General features: G+C 62.0%; 1 protein-coding gene across 1 annotated transcript in view; it reads right to left on the bottom strand.

Moving 5' to 3' along the window:
• The window catches only part of LOC103897121 (protein unc-13 homolog A), a 75,526-nt gene that overhangs the window by 5,436 nt on the left and 56,813 nt on the right, over positions 1-13,277 (bottom strand). Inside the window, exons 19-38 of the mRNA XM_019471475.1 lie at positions 12,451-12,620; positions 11,873-11,988; positions 11,424-11,587; positions 11,034-11,196; positions 8,917-8,985; positions 8,692-8,781; positions 8,406-8,540; positions 7,932-8,065; positions 7,642-7,727; positions 7,262-7,388; positions 7,079-7,175; positions 6,794-6,937; positions 6,154-6,237; positions 5,792-5,869; positions 5,422-5,510; positions 5,114-5,266; positions 4,840-4,963; positions 3,211-3,216; positions 1,349-1,387; positions 238-267 (exon numbers count right to left, since the gene is read on the bottom strand). Coding sequence (XP_019327020.1) covers positions 238-267; positions 1,349-1,387; positions 3,211-3,216; positions 4,840-4,963; positions 5,114-5,266; positions 5,422-5,510; positions 5,792-5,869; positions 6,154-6,237; positions 6,794-6,937; positions 7,079-7,175; positions 7,262-7,388; positions 7,642-7,727; positions 7,932-8,065; positions 8,406-8,540; positions 8,692-8,781; positions 8,917-8,985; positions 11,034-11,196; positions 11,424-11,587; positions 11,873-11,988; positions 12,451-12,620 — 2,098 coding nt within the window. The remainder of the gene's footprint in view (positions 1-237; positions 268-1,348; positions 1,388-3,210; positions 3,217-4,839; positions 4,964-5,113; positions 5,267-5,421; positions 5,511-5,791; positions 5,870-6,153; positions 6,238-6,793; positions 6,938-7,078; positions 7,176-7,261; positions 7,389-7,641; positions 7,728-7,931; positions 8,066-8,405; positions 8,541-8,691; positions 8,782-8,916; positions 8,986-11,033; positions 11,197-11,423; positions 11,588-11,872; positions 11,989-12,450; positions 12,621-13,277) is intronic.

Genomic DNA, 13,277 nt, shown 5'->3' with positions numbered 1-13,277 from the left:
CCCCCCCCCCCCCCCCCCGCCAAGTTCTGTCCCATTAATCCTTCCCTTGCTGTCCCCATCTCCCCCAGCTGATGAACAGGCTGGGATGTGGGGACACTGGTGTCACCCAAGCAGAACACGACAGGACACTGTACTGAGCTGGGACCCCCCCATCCCGCAGCACATGGGACAAGGGACAGGGAGGAGGCGAGAGGAGGGACCAGAGCCAAGTGGGGAGCAGAAGAGCCATGTCCTTACTTCAGTGTGACTGGGCAGCTTCACCCTGCTCTGGAAGAGAACAGCAAGGGACAGTTACTGGTGGCCCCAGCAGTGGCCAGCCGCGGGTCCGGGCCCCCCATATCCCCCGTCCGTGCGGGCTCTGGCCCTGTAGTCTCCTCTGGCTGCGCCCAGTTCTCCGCTGGTGCCACTGGTTCGGCACCAGTTCACACCTGCAAAGGCTCAGCCCCGTGCGCTTGCTGGTGAACCTGTGATGAGTGTGCCAGGTCTCTTCCTGAGTGGGGGCAGGCTTGCTCCCCACCTTGTTTGGGGCTGAAGAAATAGCAGCAGGTGGAGGAAAGCAGCTCACCCAGCACGCTCAGCAAACTGGGGCAGGACCCCTTGTCCCCTGCGAGAGGAGAGAGGAGCTGGCGGGGGGGAAGCCACAGGCATTGCCCAGACGGATGCCGGCATGGCTCTTCCCGAGAGCCGGGTTTTGGGAGCAGGCAGCCTGGAGGGCTGTGCTGGGCCCCCAGCCTGGTGGTGGGAAGCACCCAGACGGAGGGAGAGCCCGTGTGCCTGGAGAAAGCCCTTCTGGCAAGTTTTGGGGCTCAGCGAGCTTTGCTTAGGCCCCCCAAGCATCAGGGGAAAGCAAGAGGTCCAGGGGATCTTAGCAGCACCATGGCCCCCAGTGTGCCCTGCACACCCCCAGCATGGCCCAGCATCCTGGGGGTCACCTCTTCCTGAGCCCCCAGCAGTGGGACAGGTTTGTGCCCAGGATCTCCTGTGCTTGGACACCCCATCCCCACACTGTCCCAGCCAGGCACGTGGAGGGGTGCTGAGCACCGTGGGGCAGCATCCCCCATGCCTGCCCAGGGATGGGTAACACCCCACATACCCACCCACAGGGGCTAAAAACAACACGACACCCTCTCCCTACCCTGGACGACACAGAAACAGGTCACTGCCCCCATCCTGCACATCCCGGACAACACGGCACACCTCAACATGACAACACGCCACGCAGGCAACGGCACATCCAGACAGCACGACAGAGGAAGCACGGACAAGCCTGGACCTCCACAGCAGGCGGGTGTGGGGCCACAAGCGTGGCCACGGGGCAACAACACACATGGAGCCCACGGCTATTTACCTTCTCTGTCCCCTTGCCATGTTTTCTCAAGAGCGTGCCCTGTAGAAGCAATGTCAGAGGTTGAGTGGTGGGGCCGGGGGACAGCATGGGATGGGACATGGGGGGTGCAGGGCAAGGCTGGGCACACGGCGTGGCCGCAAGCTGGCGGCGAAGACATCACTGAGCTCCTAAAGGACAGTCAGGGCCAATGGGGGACTGGTCCCTGTTGGGGTGCTGGGCCCATGGGGGACTGGTCCCCAGTGGGATACTGGGTTAAGTGGGGGACTGGTCCCCAGAGAGATGCGGGGTCAGTGAGGGACTGGTGTCTTTGGGATGCTGGGCCAACTGGTCCCCACTGGAATGCAGGATGTTGCACTGATGGGGAACTGGTCCCCACACTGGGATGCTGGGCTTATGGGGAGCTGGTCCCTGCTGGGATACAGGGATGCTGAGCCCATGGGGGACTAGTCCCCGCTGGGATACAGGGAGGCAGGAGCCAGCTGGCGCTGTGTGTGGGCAGCCTCTGGTGTCCCCACATTCCCCTCCAGCTCTGGCAGATGCACACAGCGCTGGGAAGGGGGGGGCAGGGGGCAGCTCTACTTGGGTTTTGCACGCAGAGTTCTGGTCCATGCAGTGCTGGGCCCAGTTGGGGCATGGGGCATGTCTGAATCAGGATAGCAGGGCGGCGCTGGGGCATGTCTGAATCAGGAGGGGGTATAGCAGGGCGAGGGGTCAGCTGGCAGGGAAGCCTGCAGGAGGGACAAGCAGCACAGTTAGAGCCAAGCAGGGCTGCCAGGAGGGTTTCTTGCCCTGGAGGGAAACAGGCACAGGGTGATGGGTGAACAAGAGGACCTTGTACCCCATACAGCTGACACCGCCCCAGTCCCCTGGCAGCCTCAGCGAGGCTGGGACATGGGGTCCCCATGAGGTCTGAGGGGAGGCTCAGCCCCAGGCTGCCCCCAGGGTCTCTCCAAATGCTGCTGTTGGAAACAAGAGGTGTCGGGGCACATGGGATGGGCGTTTGTCCCTGCAGGGATTGGCACCCAGCACCCAACTGCCAGCGCCCGCACCACTGCTCCTCCTTGCAGTCAAAGCAGGGGTGGGGGCAGGATTGGGGGTGGACGTGGCCCTTCCCTTGCCCTGCGGGGCATAAGCCCACGGCCACAGACTGAGCAGAAGAGGACAAAAGGAAAATGCTCAGTCAAAACCGTGCAAGGACCCAGCAACAACGCCGAGAAGGGAACCCAGGAGTCCAGGCTCCCAGGGCCATATCCCAACCAGGGAAAAAGTCTCACAACTCATGCCAGCAACCTGCCCCACCGCTGAGCAACCGAGCCAGGGACCATCATGTCCCAGCGAGATGCTCCTCTCTACAGGCAGGGAGTCTCTGCCCTCAGCCCCCACCATAGCCACACCGCAGCCAGGGCCTCAAGGGGAAATTGAGGCACAAGGGTTCAGGAAGAGCAGCCCTGACTGCCAGGCATGCACCGCTCCCCCTGCTCGTGTCTCCAGTGGCCTGTCTCACCCTCAGCATGGAGCAAGAAGATGGGATCAGCCTGGGTTTGGCTGTCCCTAATTACATGGCACTGCCCCATCACTGTCCCCTCCCACCCCATCACTAACCCTCCCCGCATCCAGGCACCACGAATCTGTCCAGGACCTTTCCACCCCCCAAACCCAGCTGGGGCCGCGGGCAAGTGCCCACCAGGAGCCAGTGCCAAGCGGGCAGCACAAGGATGGGGACCACAGAGGTGGACCAAGTTGGGAGTCGGAGGAGGGCATGGGCAGGGCACGGGCAGCCACATAAGACAAAAACCGGCGAGGCCAGGACCGACACACAGCGGACAGACAGACAGACAGACAGTATGAGCTGCCGTACTTACAATCATCTGCCATTGAAAGGCGAGCGGAGCAATTGGAGAGAACAACCGTGACATGAGTGTCGGCCCCCTCCTCCATCCTCCCCAGACCCAGCTGCCCCACGGCTGGGTACCAGCCCCGGCCATGCCCCCACCCCAGCCGGCCAGGAGGGACAGCAGAGCCAGGGGTGTCCCCCATCTGACATGCCACAGCACTCGGCATCGATGCCCTGCCACCAGCACCGCAGGTCTCCACAGCCCCAAAGAGGCCCCATCCCATCCTGCCCAGTCCTTCCTCACTGTGCCAGGGGGCTCAGCTCCAGGGAGCTGGCGGACCCCACTTGACATTCGGCTCTGACACGTAGCCCCATGCTGCCAACTTGCCCAGCCACCCCCAGGCTAGAGCCCAGAGCCACCCTGGGTGGTATGTCCCCTGCCATAAGGACCAGCCCCAGCATGGCCCCCTCCAAGGACTGCCTCCCCTCAGGAAAATCGCCCAACAGATCCACATGTCCATGCCACCTCCTCTGCCCTCAGCACAGGGCTCGCTGCCTCCAGAACATGGCATAGCCACACACGGCCGGGAAGGGACAGAGATAGGGACTGGGATGGCGACTGGAACCCAGTGGCACCAGCATTCCTGCTAGATTTGGCCACCTTTGGCCAAGGGTGCGCGAACCTGGCCAGGAGCGATACAGGGCTGACCTGAGCCGGGCTCTGGGCTGTGACAAGTGGTGCCAGTGAGGTGGCACCACTGAGGGCTGACAGGTCACCAATGTGCTGTCCCTTACAGACACAGCACGAGGAGCCCCACAGCCCCAGAAAGGTGACACAGCAGGCAGTGGCTCCAGGGACTCCAAGTAAGAGCCTGAGCCCGGCTTTGTGACAGTGACAAAAGCCACCGAGAGTGACAGGGACAGATGTGTAGCTGGCTCAGAGCCCTTGGTGTCACCCTTCCCTGCCTGACCCCAAGGGAATAGCCACCCTGGGAAGCTTCGGGGTGCACGGCTACATGCGAGGAGGACAGACACACAGCGATACGATACAGAGCCTCGAAGCCTGTAGGCAACCTCCCTCTGAGGAGGGACCATTCCCTGGGCTTTGCTCTGCTCCCCTAGAGCCTGTTCAGCCCATGAGCAAGGAAGAGTTCAGCCCTGCTGTGGTGACATGCCCCCCCCATCCCCACATCACCCCCATCCCCAAGCAACCCCAGCCCCACAGCAAGGCCGACAAGGCAGTGGCTCCCCGCACTCCGAGAGCCTCCTGATTCACCTCCTGGCACAGGGACTGAGCCCACAGCCGATGCTGGTGAGCATGGCATGGGATGCTGCCCCAGCTCAGAGGGAAGGATGGAGAGGAAAGGACCAGTGCCCCCTCCTGGTGCCATGTGGGAGATGGCAGGAAGGTCCTTTGGCAAAGCCATCCAAGAGGGTGCTGGGCTGCATCGGGCACCTGGGTCAAGGATGACCTTTCTCTCCTCCATCCCTTCCCTGGCCATGAGCTGGGGGCAGGTTTGGGGACGCCGCCAAAGTCCCCACCCCCTCAGCTGCCAGTGAGGGCACCTGGCCAGCAGTGTCCCACACTGGCCCCAATCAGCCACCTGCATCTCAGCTCCAGGGTCCCCCGTCCCTGGTCCCGCTCCCCGTCACTCACCGTCTGGTCAGTGAGCGGAGGCAGGACGATGGTCTTCTCCATCGTGTTCATCACCAGCTTCCAGAGCTCCTTCAGCACCCGCTTCAGCACTGTCTTCTCACAGATCTTGGCAAAGAGTGTCAGGCTGCAGAGAGGGGACGGGGCTAAAGTTCCCGGCACGGCACCCCGTTGCCACCCCTTGCCCAGTCACCCTGACCCTGCAGGTCTTCCGCACTCCCGGGGTGGGTCAGGGGCATTAGGAAGGGTGGGGGTCCCTGTTGCCCCCCACACTCACTTGCTGTCCAGGAGGTCCATGATGGGCTGCAGGACGTTGTCAGCATCCTGTGCAACGCTGCTGCAGGTGCTGGCAGGGACGTTGCCAGTGCCCTTCACCTGGCCCAGGATGTCACCCATCTGCTTCACGCAGTCCTCGATGTGTGGCTGGAAACTGGGGACCACAATGCCCAGGCAGCTCAGCATCCCCCACAGCCATGCCCAGGACCCGCTTGGCCAAGCAGAGCCCCCAGCCTGGCCTCAGCCACAGCTCCTGGACCCCCAAACCTCTCCTTGGCCCACCACCCGCGCCCTCTCGCCTGGGTGTACCTGGTGGCAAAGACTCGGCTCAGCTCATCCAGGACGTTGTTAAGTTTCACCTGCAGTTCCTTGAGGATATCACTGGCTTCTGTGTCCAGCTGAAGGAGGGACAGGTTGGAGAAGCCATCAGGGTCCCTGGCCCAGCCCTGGGGGGGGTCTCTGCACCCCAAATGCACCCCTGGGCAGGGTGAAGCCCATCTGTCGTCTGACATCATAGGAGAGCAGCGTGCCATGGGGTGGGACAGCGTGATCCCATACAGGAGTGAGGAACTGGGGTCTGCTCCCACCACTGCGGAGCCGGGGAAGGGGCTGCCTCTGGGGAGAAGGGACTTATCCAGCCCCTCCACAGGGCTCCCTCCTGGAGACCCCCAATACGCACCTCCTTCCCACCCATGGCTTCAAACATCTTCTCGAGCTGGACGCGGAGCTGCTGGATGTTGTTCATCAGGATGCAGGGCTGGAGGGGTGGGATGGAGAGGGGGGTCAGCACCAACAAATGTGGCTGGAACAGCTGCCCACCGCCCCAGGTCCCTCCCACCCTGCACTGGGGGACACAAGAACAGTCATGGCACAGAGCCCTGCCTGGCAGCATTTCAGGGACTGCCGTCGGACAGAGACCAAGGGCAGGACCTGCATCACGGGGACCAGCTCTGGAGCTGAGGTGATGGCTGGGGTCACTGTGTGGGGACAGTCCTGCCTGGCAGCACCAGGCAGGTGGCAAGCAGAAGGGAGATACATCACCACTTTCTCCTTCTCCTTGGAGCAGTACGAGGCAAAATCCTTGGAGATGATCTCGGCATACTGGAGTAGCACATTGCTGATGGTCTGTAGCCAAACGAGGGATGGGACCCACCCAGACAGCAGCAAAGAGGAGGAAGGAGAGAGAGAAGGAGACCATGAGTCCCACAGCAGTGAAACAACCCAATGCCTGGGTACGCCCTGGGACCCCTAGATCCTCTGGTCCCACAGATGCACCAGGAGCTGCATGGGCACAGCCACTGGAAGCCAGATCCAGATCATCTGGTCTCCATGGGCAGCTCCATCACCAGCATAGTTGTGAAAGCACCAGCCGTCAAGCCTGCATGCAACTCCCTCCCACACTGCAGCAAGCCAGTGGCATTTAATTAATCTAGATTAATTAACCAGTTAAGTCATTAATTAGCTAATCTCCCATGCTAGCAAAGCTGGGAGAGCCACAGGGTCTGTTCATGGCACGTTTGCTTGAGCATCGCTGTTAGAGGTCGTGCAATCTGTGCCCTATGCCACTGCCTGCAGCTAGATAGGAGGCAGCAGAGAGAGCCCAGGAGCTCCGGGCCAGGGCTGGGACCGGGGTCCCAGGGGTGCTGCTGTCCTAGTGGTTCCCATCCCGGCAGCTGCCCACCTTGGCAAACCTTCGCATGTAGTGCCCAACAATCTGGGGATCAGGGCACTCAAGTTTCTTGATGATCTCGAAGCTCTGGTTGAGCTGGGAGAAGACGTCCACCACGGAGCAAGAGAAGAGTGCGTGCTCCGACGTCTGCTGGAACTGGGGGAGCGAGAGGCAGTGTCAGCAGGAGGCAGGGAGGGGAGATTTTGGCCCCGATGGGGACACACTGGGCATTGAGGGACAAGCCCCTTGTCCACCCCCAGCTGCGGCTCCTGTGCCCACTGACAGTCCTGTTCATACCCCATCCTTCTTGTCCCGCTCCAGCGCTCCATGCAGGAAATCCCGTGACACCTCTTCATTCTCATCCAGCCACTGGATAACGAAGGGCTCGAACCAGCTGGAAGAGAGGCCCGTCCCTGGTGAGGCCAGCCAGCGCACAGGGTGCAAGCACCCCCTCTCCTGCCCCCCGAGGGCTGCACTCACGCGGGGTATTCGGGCACGCGGCTCTTGAAGGAGGGCAGCTCGGTGACGTACTCGTTGTACAGCCACTTCACCTTGAAGTGCAGGTTCATGTAGTCCGCGCTTTTGCACAGGCGGTGCTTGTCGTGCTCTGCACGGGGAAGGTGAGTGCGCGCAGGGGTTGCTTTGAGCCCCAAACCTGGGGAGTAGCTGCCCCAAGGGCAGCTCCGGGGATGCCAGGGTAATGGGGTGAAGATGGAAGTGCTTCTTGGGTGGGATTTAAGCTAGGCATTGTGTTGATGAGGGGGTGAAATGGGTTTGCCCAGGGAACAGGTGAGGTGGGAGCGGAGTGCAGCTCCTGCCTGGTTCCCCCACCCGGCTCGGAGCGGCGTGGGGGGACTCACCCTCCATCGCATACTTCATGTCCTGAGCAAAGAGGTTCCACATCACCTCGGCGCTGATCTTCCCCACATTCAGTTCCTGGGGGAACCTGGGGTGGGGGGAAAGCGTGGACACAGGGTGGACCAGCCCTCCACTTGGAGATACGTCCCCCCCACACCTCCCGTCTGCCTCAGTTTCCCCATCTGTAGAATGGATGTTACAACCCACTTCCAAAGGACTAAAGCTACCATTGCTGCCGTGTGGGCATCCCCCCGGGTGCAAAGCAGGGTCCCCTTTCCCAGCACCTACTCACTGGTTCAGGCAGGGCGTGTAGGAGTTCTTGTCCTCCTCGATAATGGAGACTATCAGGGTGATGAGCTTGGACCAGAAGTCCAGGTTTTTGATGCTGGGGCCCTGCTCCTCAGGGGGCACCTCGCCTTTCTTAGTCTGGAGTGATGGGGACACAGCAGAGGCTCCGGTCACCCGACCCGCGGGGCTCGATTTCATGGCGGGGCTAATGAGGAGGCAGGAGGGCTCTGGGAACACCCTGGAGGCCCCCACGCAGTCCCCGCCTTGTCTGACCCTGGTCTCAACCCCACAGCAGTGAGGCTCAAACCCTGCCCAAGGCTTGGGGCTCATTCTGCATGGAGCTGAGCGCTCTGGAGAGGGAGCAGGAGCATTGCATGAAGGAGAAGGGCAGGGGATGGGGAAGGTCAGCGGGGGGCAGAGAGGTCCTCCCACAGCGCCCGGCATCCCAGCGCATCCCAGCTCCCCCCGCCCCACACACCGGGTCCGTCTGGTACTCGCGACTGTACAGCTCGTGACAGTTGTTGAAGATGTACTCGTAGGTGGAGTTGAGGCAGGCTTTCACGCAGTCCTTCACCACCTGGCTGGCTCGTGGTGGGCTCTGCAGCTCCTGGACCTGGGTGTGCGGGGAGGGAGCAGTGCTGGAGGCAGACCCGCAGCCCCGGCCAGCCATCCGGGAGCTACCACGGAGCCAGCACGACCCCAACCTTGCAAAGAACCTGGGCCAGCGAGGGTCAGGCTCCCCACCAGAGGGACGGGGCAAGTACCTTCATCCGAAAGAAGGTGATGCTGGTCAGCAAATCCACCGTGGACTTGAGATCCTGCAGCCGTTCAGGACTGCTGGCAGGGAAGTTGTTCTGCCAAAGGGGAAGAAAAGAGTGGAGTTGCACACAAAACTCTCACAGGGGCAAGTGGAGGGGGAGAAAACAGCTCCCTGTTGTTTCAGACCTTATTAGACAGGTGGGGAAACTGAGGCACAGCAGGCACCTTACCCGGTACATGGAGAGGTCAATCCGCAGCGAGTTGTGCAGCTGGTCGAGGAGTTTGACGAACCGCTCCTTCTGCGGAGAAACGCCCCAGAGCCAGGTAAACGGGGGAAAGGAGGCAGGGACCGTCCCCCCCTCCCCGCTGCCCCTGGCTCTCTCTGCCCCCAGCCCGGCCCACACCGCCCCCAGCTCATGCCTCTCCTTCCTGCTGTCCTGCTGTCCTTCCTTCCCTCCTTCCTTCATCAGAGCCCTGCCGGCGGGCACGGGATGCCCGCAGAGAAGAGCACGTCCTCGCTGGTGGCCGGGGCTCACCCGCAGCCATCAACAACTCACGGGGCACACGTGGCCGTGCCGGGTGCAGTACAGGATCAAGAGGCAACACCGCGCATCCCCTTTGCTCTCGCTGGCAGTCGGTGCCAGAGGGGGGGAAGGGCTGCTCTATCTGCCCTGCCCACTTGAACACCTCCGAGCCTGGGCTCGGGGCAGGAGCAGGGAGAGGGTGTCCAGAATCGTGCCCCTGGGCCGCGTGGCCCCTGGATTGAAGCTTTCAAAGAGCTCAGGAAAAAAGGGCAGGGAAAGAGCAACTGGGCTCTTGCAGCGGCCACCCATCTTCAGGGACGAGCTGCTTCGAGGCAAGGCCAGGATGGCCCCCAAGAGTCGGACGCCTCCATGGGCTCCTCGCTTGCCCGATCGGGCTGCCTCAAGGGATGTGGGCAGGGAACCGCCCCAGGTAGACGGTCTCCACTGGGGCTGAGTAGCTTTAATTCAGCTCAGCCCAGCTCCCGTCCAGGGACCGTGGGGCAGGAGGATGCAAATCTCACATTGGGCTGTGGATCGGACGTCAGAGCTGAGGGTAAGGCAACCAGTCTGCCCCAAAACGCTGTCAGGAGGCATTTCACTTTGCATCTCTGCTGGAGGGGGGCTTTGGACAACCCTGTGGGCCTCCCATGAGAGCCCTGGGTTCCCCCCCCAGCACCGGCTGTACTGGGTCAGGGCTGCCCCGCAGGGCTCCGGAGAGCCCCGAGCAGCTCCCCAAGTGCTGGGGGGGGGAGGACAAGGGGACAGGACGGGGCAGCAAGTCCCACGCCCGCCTGGCCGCAGCTCAGCCAAGCCCGCAGCCTGCGCTGGCGACCGCAAACCTTCGGCGCGCTCGCCCGCCGGAGACGGCAAAGCCAGGCTCTGGGCCAAGACCGTGCGTCCCCGCCACCGAACGGCTGCAGCGCTTTAAAACTGGACACGACGGGTACTCGGGGTTAAAGCGGCACAGCCGGGCACTTTAGGACCCAACCTTAGGCTCTCTAAAAAAAGAGAAAGAAACAAGTTTTTAAAACCCTCCATGTTAGAGAAAAGGCGCTTTTTTTTCATACGGTTTCCTCCTCCTGCGTGACCCGGAGGCACAGCTCGCTCGGCTCTAGCTACCCCCTGCAACGGGAACTGGGAAGAGTGAGCCAAAGCTGCCGTTGCCCGGAACTGTGCTCGGCCCTGGCTGCGGCCCTGGCTACCCAGCACTTTGCCTGACCCAGGGCTGGGCGCTGATCCTGGCTCGACCCGTGTGCATCCAGAGCAACCACCTGCTGCCGCTGGGACGACACAGGGGGAGCCGGGGCGAGAGCTCAGCCCCTCCTCACCCGCGTCAAGGGCGCACCCGGCCCCGGCACAAACTCACCCCACTCGCTGCAAGCGAGGCACCCAGCGGGCACGCGTGGGTGCTGGCACAGCCAGGAGAGTTTGCAGCGGTCCTGGGGCGCGCCCAAAGCGCACAGGGCCATGCAAAACTCCCGGCGAGCTGCAGGGATGGATCCTTGCCACCTGCTTGTGATTTTGCCACCAAGGTTTCCCCCTCCTGCTACACTGCAGCCCAGTATCCCAGCCCGCTCAGACTCCAGTCACTGTTTTACCATAATAATTTGGGGAGCAAATTTAGACCTTCTCCCAGGAAGGAGGTGGCTCTTTTCCTTCCTGAAAAATGGGAGCGGGATGAATTTTGGGGCAAGCAGGGGCTGACCCCCCCTGCTGCCCGGCTGCAGTTTGGAGCGGGGTGTTTTGCATGGCCCTTTTTGCTCCCCGAGCCCCCCACCCCCTCCCAAGAGAAGAGAGAGAAGAAGGAAGGAGTGTTTACGCACCATCGGACTTACCCCGAAATTGGAAGCGGCAAAGCGGTCAGAGGCCGAGACATTGGTGGAAGCCGTCGTGTGGGCATAGTAGGCGTTGATGTTGGCTAGCAGGGTACTCATCACCGCTGGCACCCCAGGGCACATGTATTTGGAGGAAAGGCAGGCAAAATGCCTGCAGAGGGAGGAGGAAGGTGAGGGTGCGGGGCCACGGGAGGGGCTGCCTGTAGGAAGGGGCGTGGGGTTTGGGGTGCACGCACGGAGAAGGGGAGGGAGGGGTGCACGGGTGCGGGACAAGCTAGGGGAGCATGTCTGTACCCGTGGCGGGAGGTGTGTGCAAACGGCAGCAGGGGAGGAAGATGCCAACAATCCCCCCCACCCAGGGCTGGCGCAGCCACTCACGTCATGGCCTGGTAGATGGACTCCACCCCATAGCGCATGGCAAACTCGTCCACGATCTCCTGCGCCGTCTCATCGAAGTACACTTTCCAGGCGTCGTCCCCCTTGGCGTCGGGGATCTTCACCACCCCGTTGTTTTGCAAATCCGTCACAAAGTGGAACAGGTTCTGGAGGTACAAATGAGTCCCGTCGGGTCCACAGAGCCGGTGGTGGCACGGTGGCATCACTGGGGTGGGGGCCATGCCCCCTGCGCCTGCCTGGGCTGCTCACCTCGTGCAGGCAGGTGTACTGTACGTGGTAGGGAGCCACCTTCTCCTCGCCTTTGATCTCCACGCTGATGTGCAGCCGGATGGCTCCCGACACAGCCGACTTGTCTGTCGTGGCATGGCACGGTGGCATCACTGGGGGCCATGCCGGGGGCCATGCCCCCTGCGCCTGCCTGGGCTGCTCACCTCGTGCAGGCAGGTGTACTGTACGTGGTAGGGAGCCACCTTCTCCTCGCCTTTGATCTCCACGCTGATGTGCAGCCGGATGGCTCCCGACACAGCCGACTTGTCTGTCCGCTTGTCTGCGGGGGTACAGGGGGGGGGGACGAGACATGAGACTTCCCCAGAGCAACTCTGCTCACTCCTGGCGCCGAAGAGGGGCAGACGGCTCCGACACGGAGGGGCTCTTGGGGCCAGGGCCAGGGGGACACCCAGCACTGAGTGCAGCCAGGACAGGGTACGATGCAACCAAGGTATTGCAGAGAGGGATTTGGCCATATCTCCAGACACTACAGTGGCCTCTCTGTGCCTCAGTTTCCCCTCTGCAGAGAGCCAGTGCTCCAGACCTCCTGGGCAAAGGGGTTTGAGAATGACCCTGGGAAAACACTTGATCCCAATGGCTTTCGATATTAAGTGTTTTTAACAGCAGACCCTATACTAATATGCTGAAACAGCCTTCACGCCAAGGCTGGCAGCACATCCCCCCCGGGAGCGCAGGGCCGGGGGTCCCAGCCCAAGCAGGCCGTGCCGGGGCAGCCAGTTACCGAGGTTGTACCAGACGTCCATCTCCCCGCTCAGGGTCCGGACCTCAATGATTGTCTGGCCCAGGAAGTCGTCGGACTCCCTCTTGAAGCGCTGCTTGACACGGGACTTAATGTCGTCATCTTCATCCCAGACGCGGACCTTGATGCGGTCGGAGGAGTTATGGCACTCGCTGGGGAGGCAAGAAGGGGCAAGCCCCAGGATGAGCAGGGAAACCTTTCCAGCCTCTCCACAGCCTCTGTTTCCCTAAACAAGGGTGACCATCCCAGCACCGGGCAGGAACTGGGGAAGAGAGCGGATAAGGGGGCACCAACCCTCCCCGGTGGGCTCGGTAGGGCTCTGCATCATGCCCAGGCAGCCCCAACACAGCCTGGATCAGCCCCCAGGAAACCAAACCCTCCATGGCACAAAACCAGCACTCCCAGTGACCCCAGCGGCCCCCCTCCACCCTCAACTGGGGCACCACCCCGCAGGGACGCGCTGATAGCCAGCACAGCTCAGCATGACCACGAGTGGCCAGGAAGTGGGACGGAGGAGCCAGGGGTGAACTTACAAATGGAAATTCTCCTCCCAGACAGGGTTGAGATTGCCGTAGATAGTTTTAGTCCTTTTTTTTGTCTTTCCAACCTGGACAGTGACATACGGGTCACTGGAACCCGTCTTATCCTTTGCTTGCAGGCCCTGGGCACAAACAACTGCGGCACAGCACAGCACGCACGCCCATTCACACGAGGCACATGTGTGGCACACACAGCGGAGAGAACAGAGAGAGAGAGTGGTCAGTGCCACAGCCACAGCCGAGACCCCCGCAACAGGCACCTTGTGTCCC

This window comes from Aptenodytes forsteri, unplaced genomic scaffold (assembly GCF_000699145.1).
Source record: "Aptenodytes forsteri isolate BGI_AS27 unplaced genomic scaffold, ASM69914v1 Scaffold274, whole genome shotgun sequence".
NCBI lineage: Eukaryota > Metazoa > Chordata > Aves > Sphenisciformes > Spheniscidae > Aptenodytes > Aptenodytes forsteri.
This window is presented reverse-complemented; position numbering and strand designations above follow the sequence as displayed.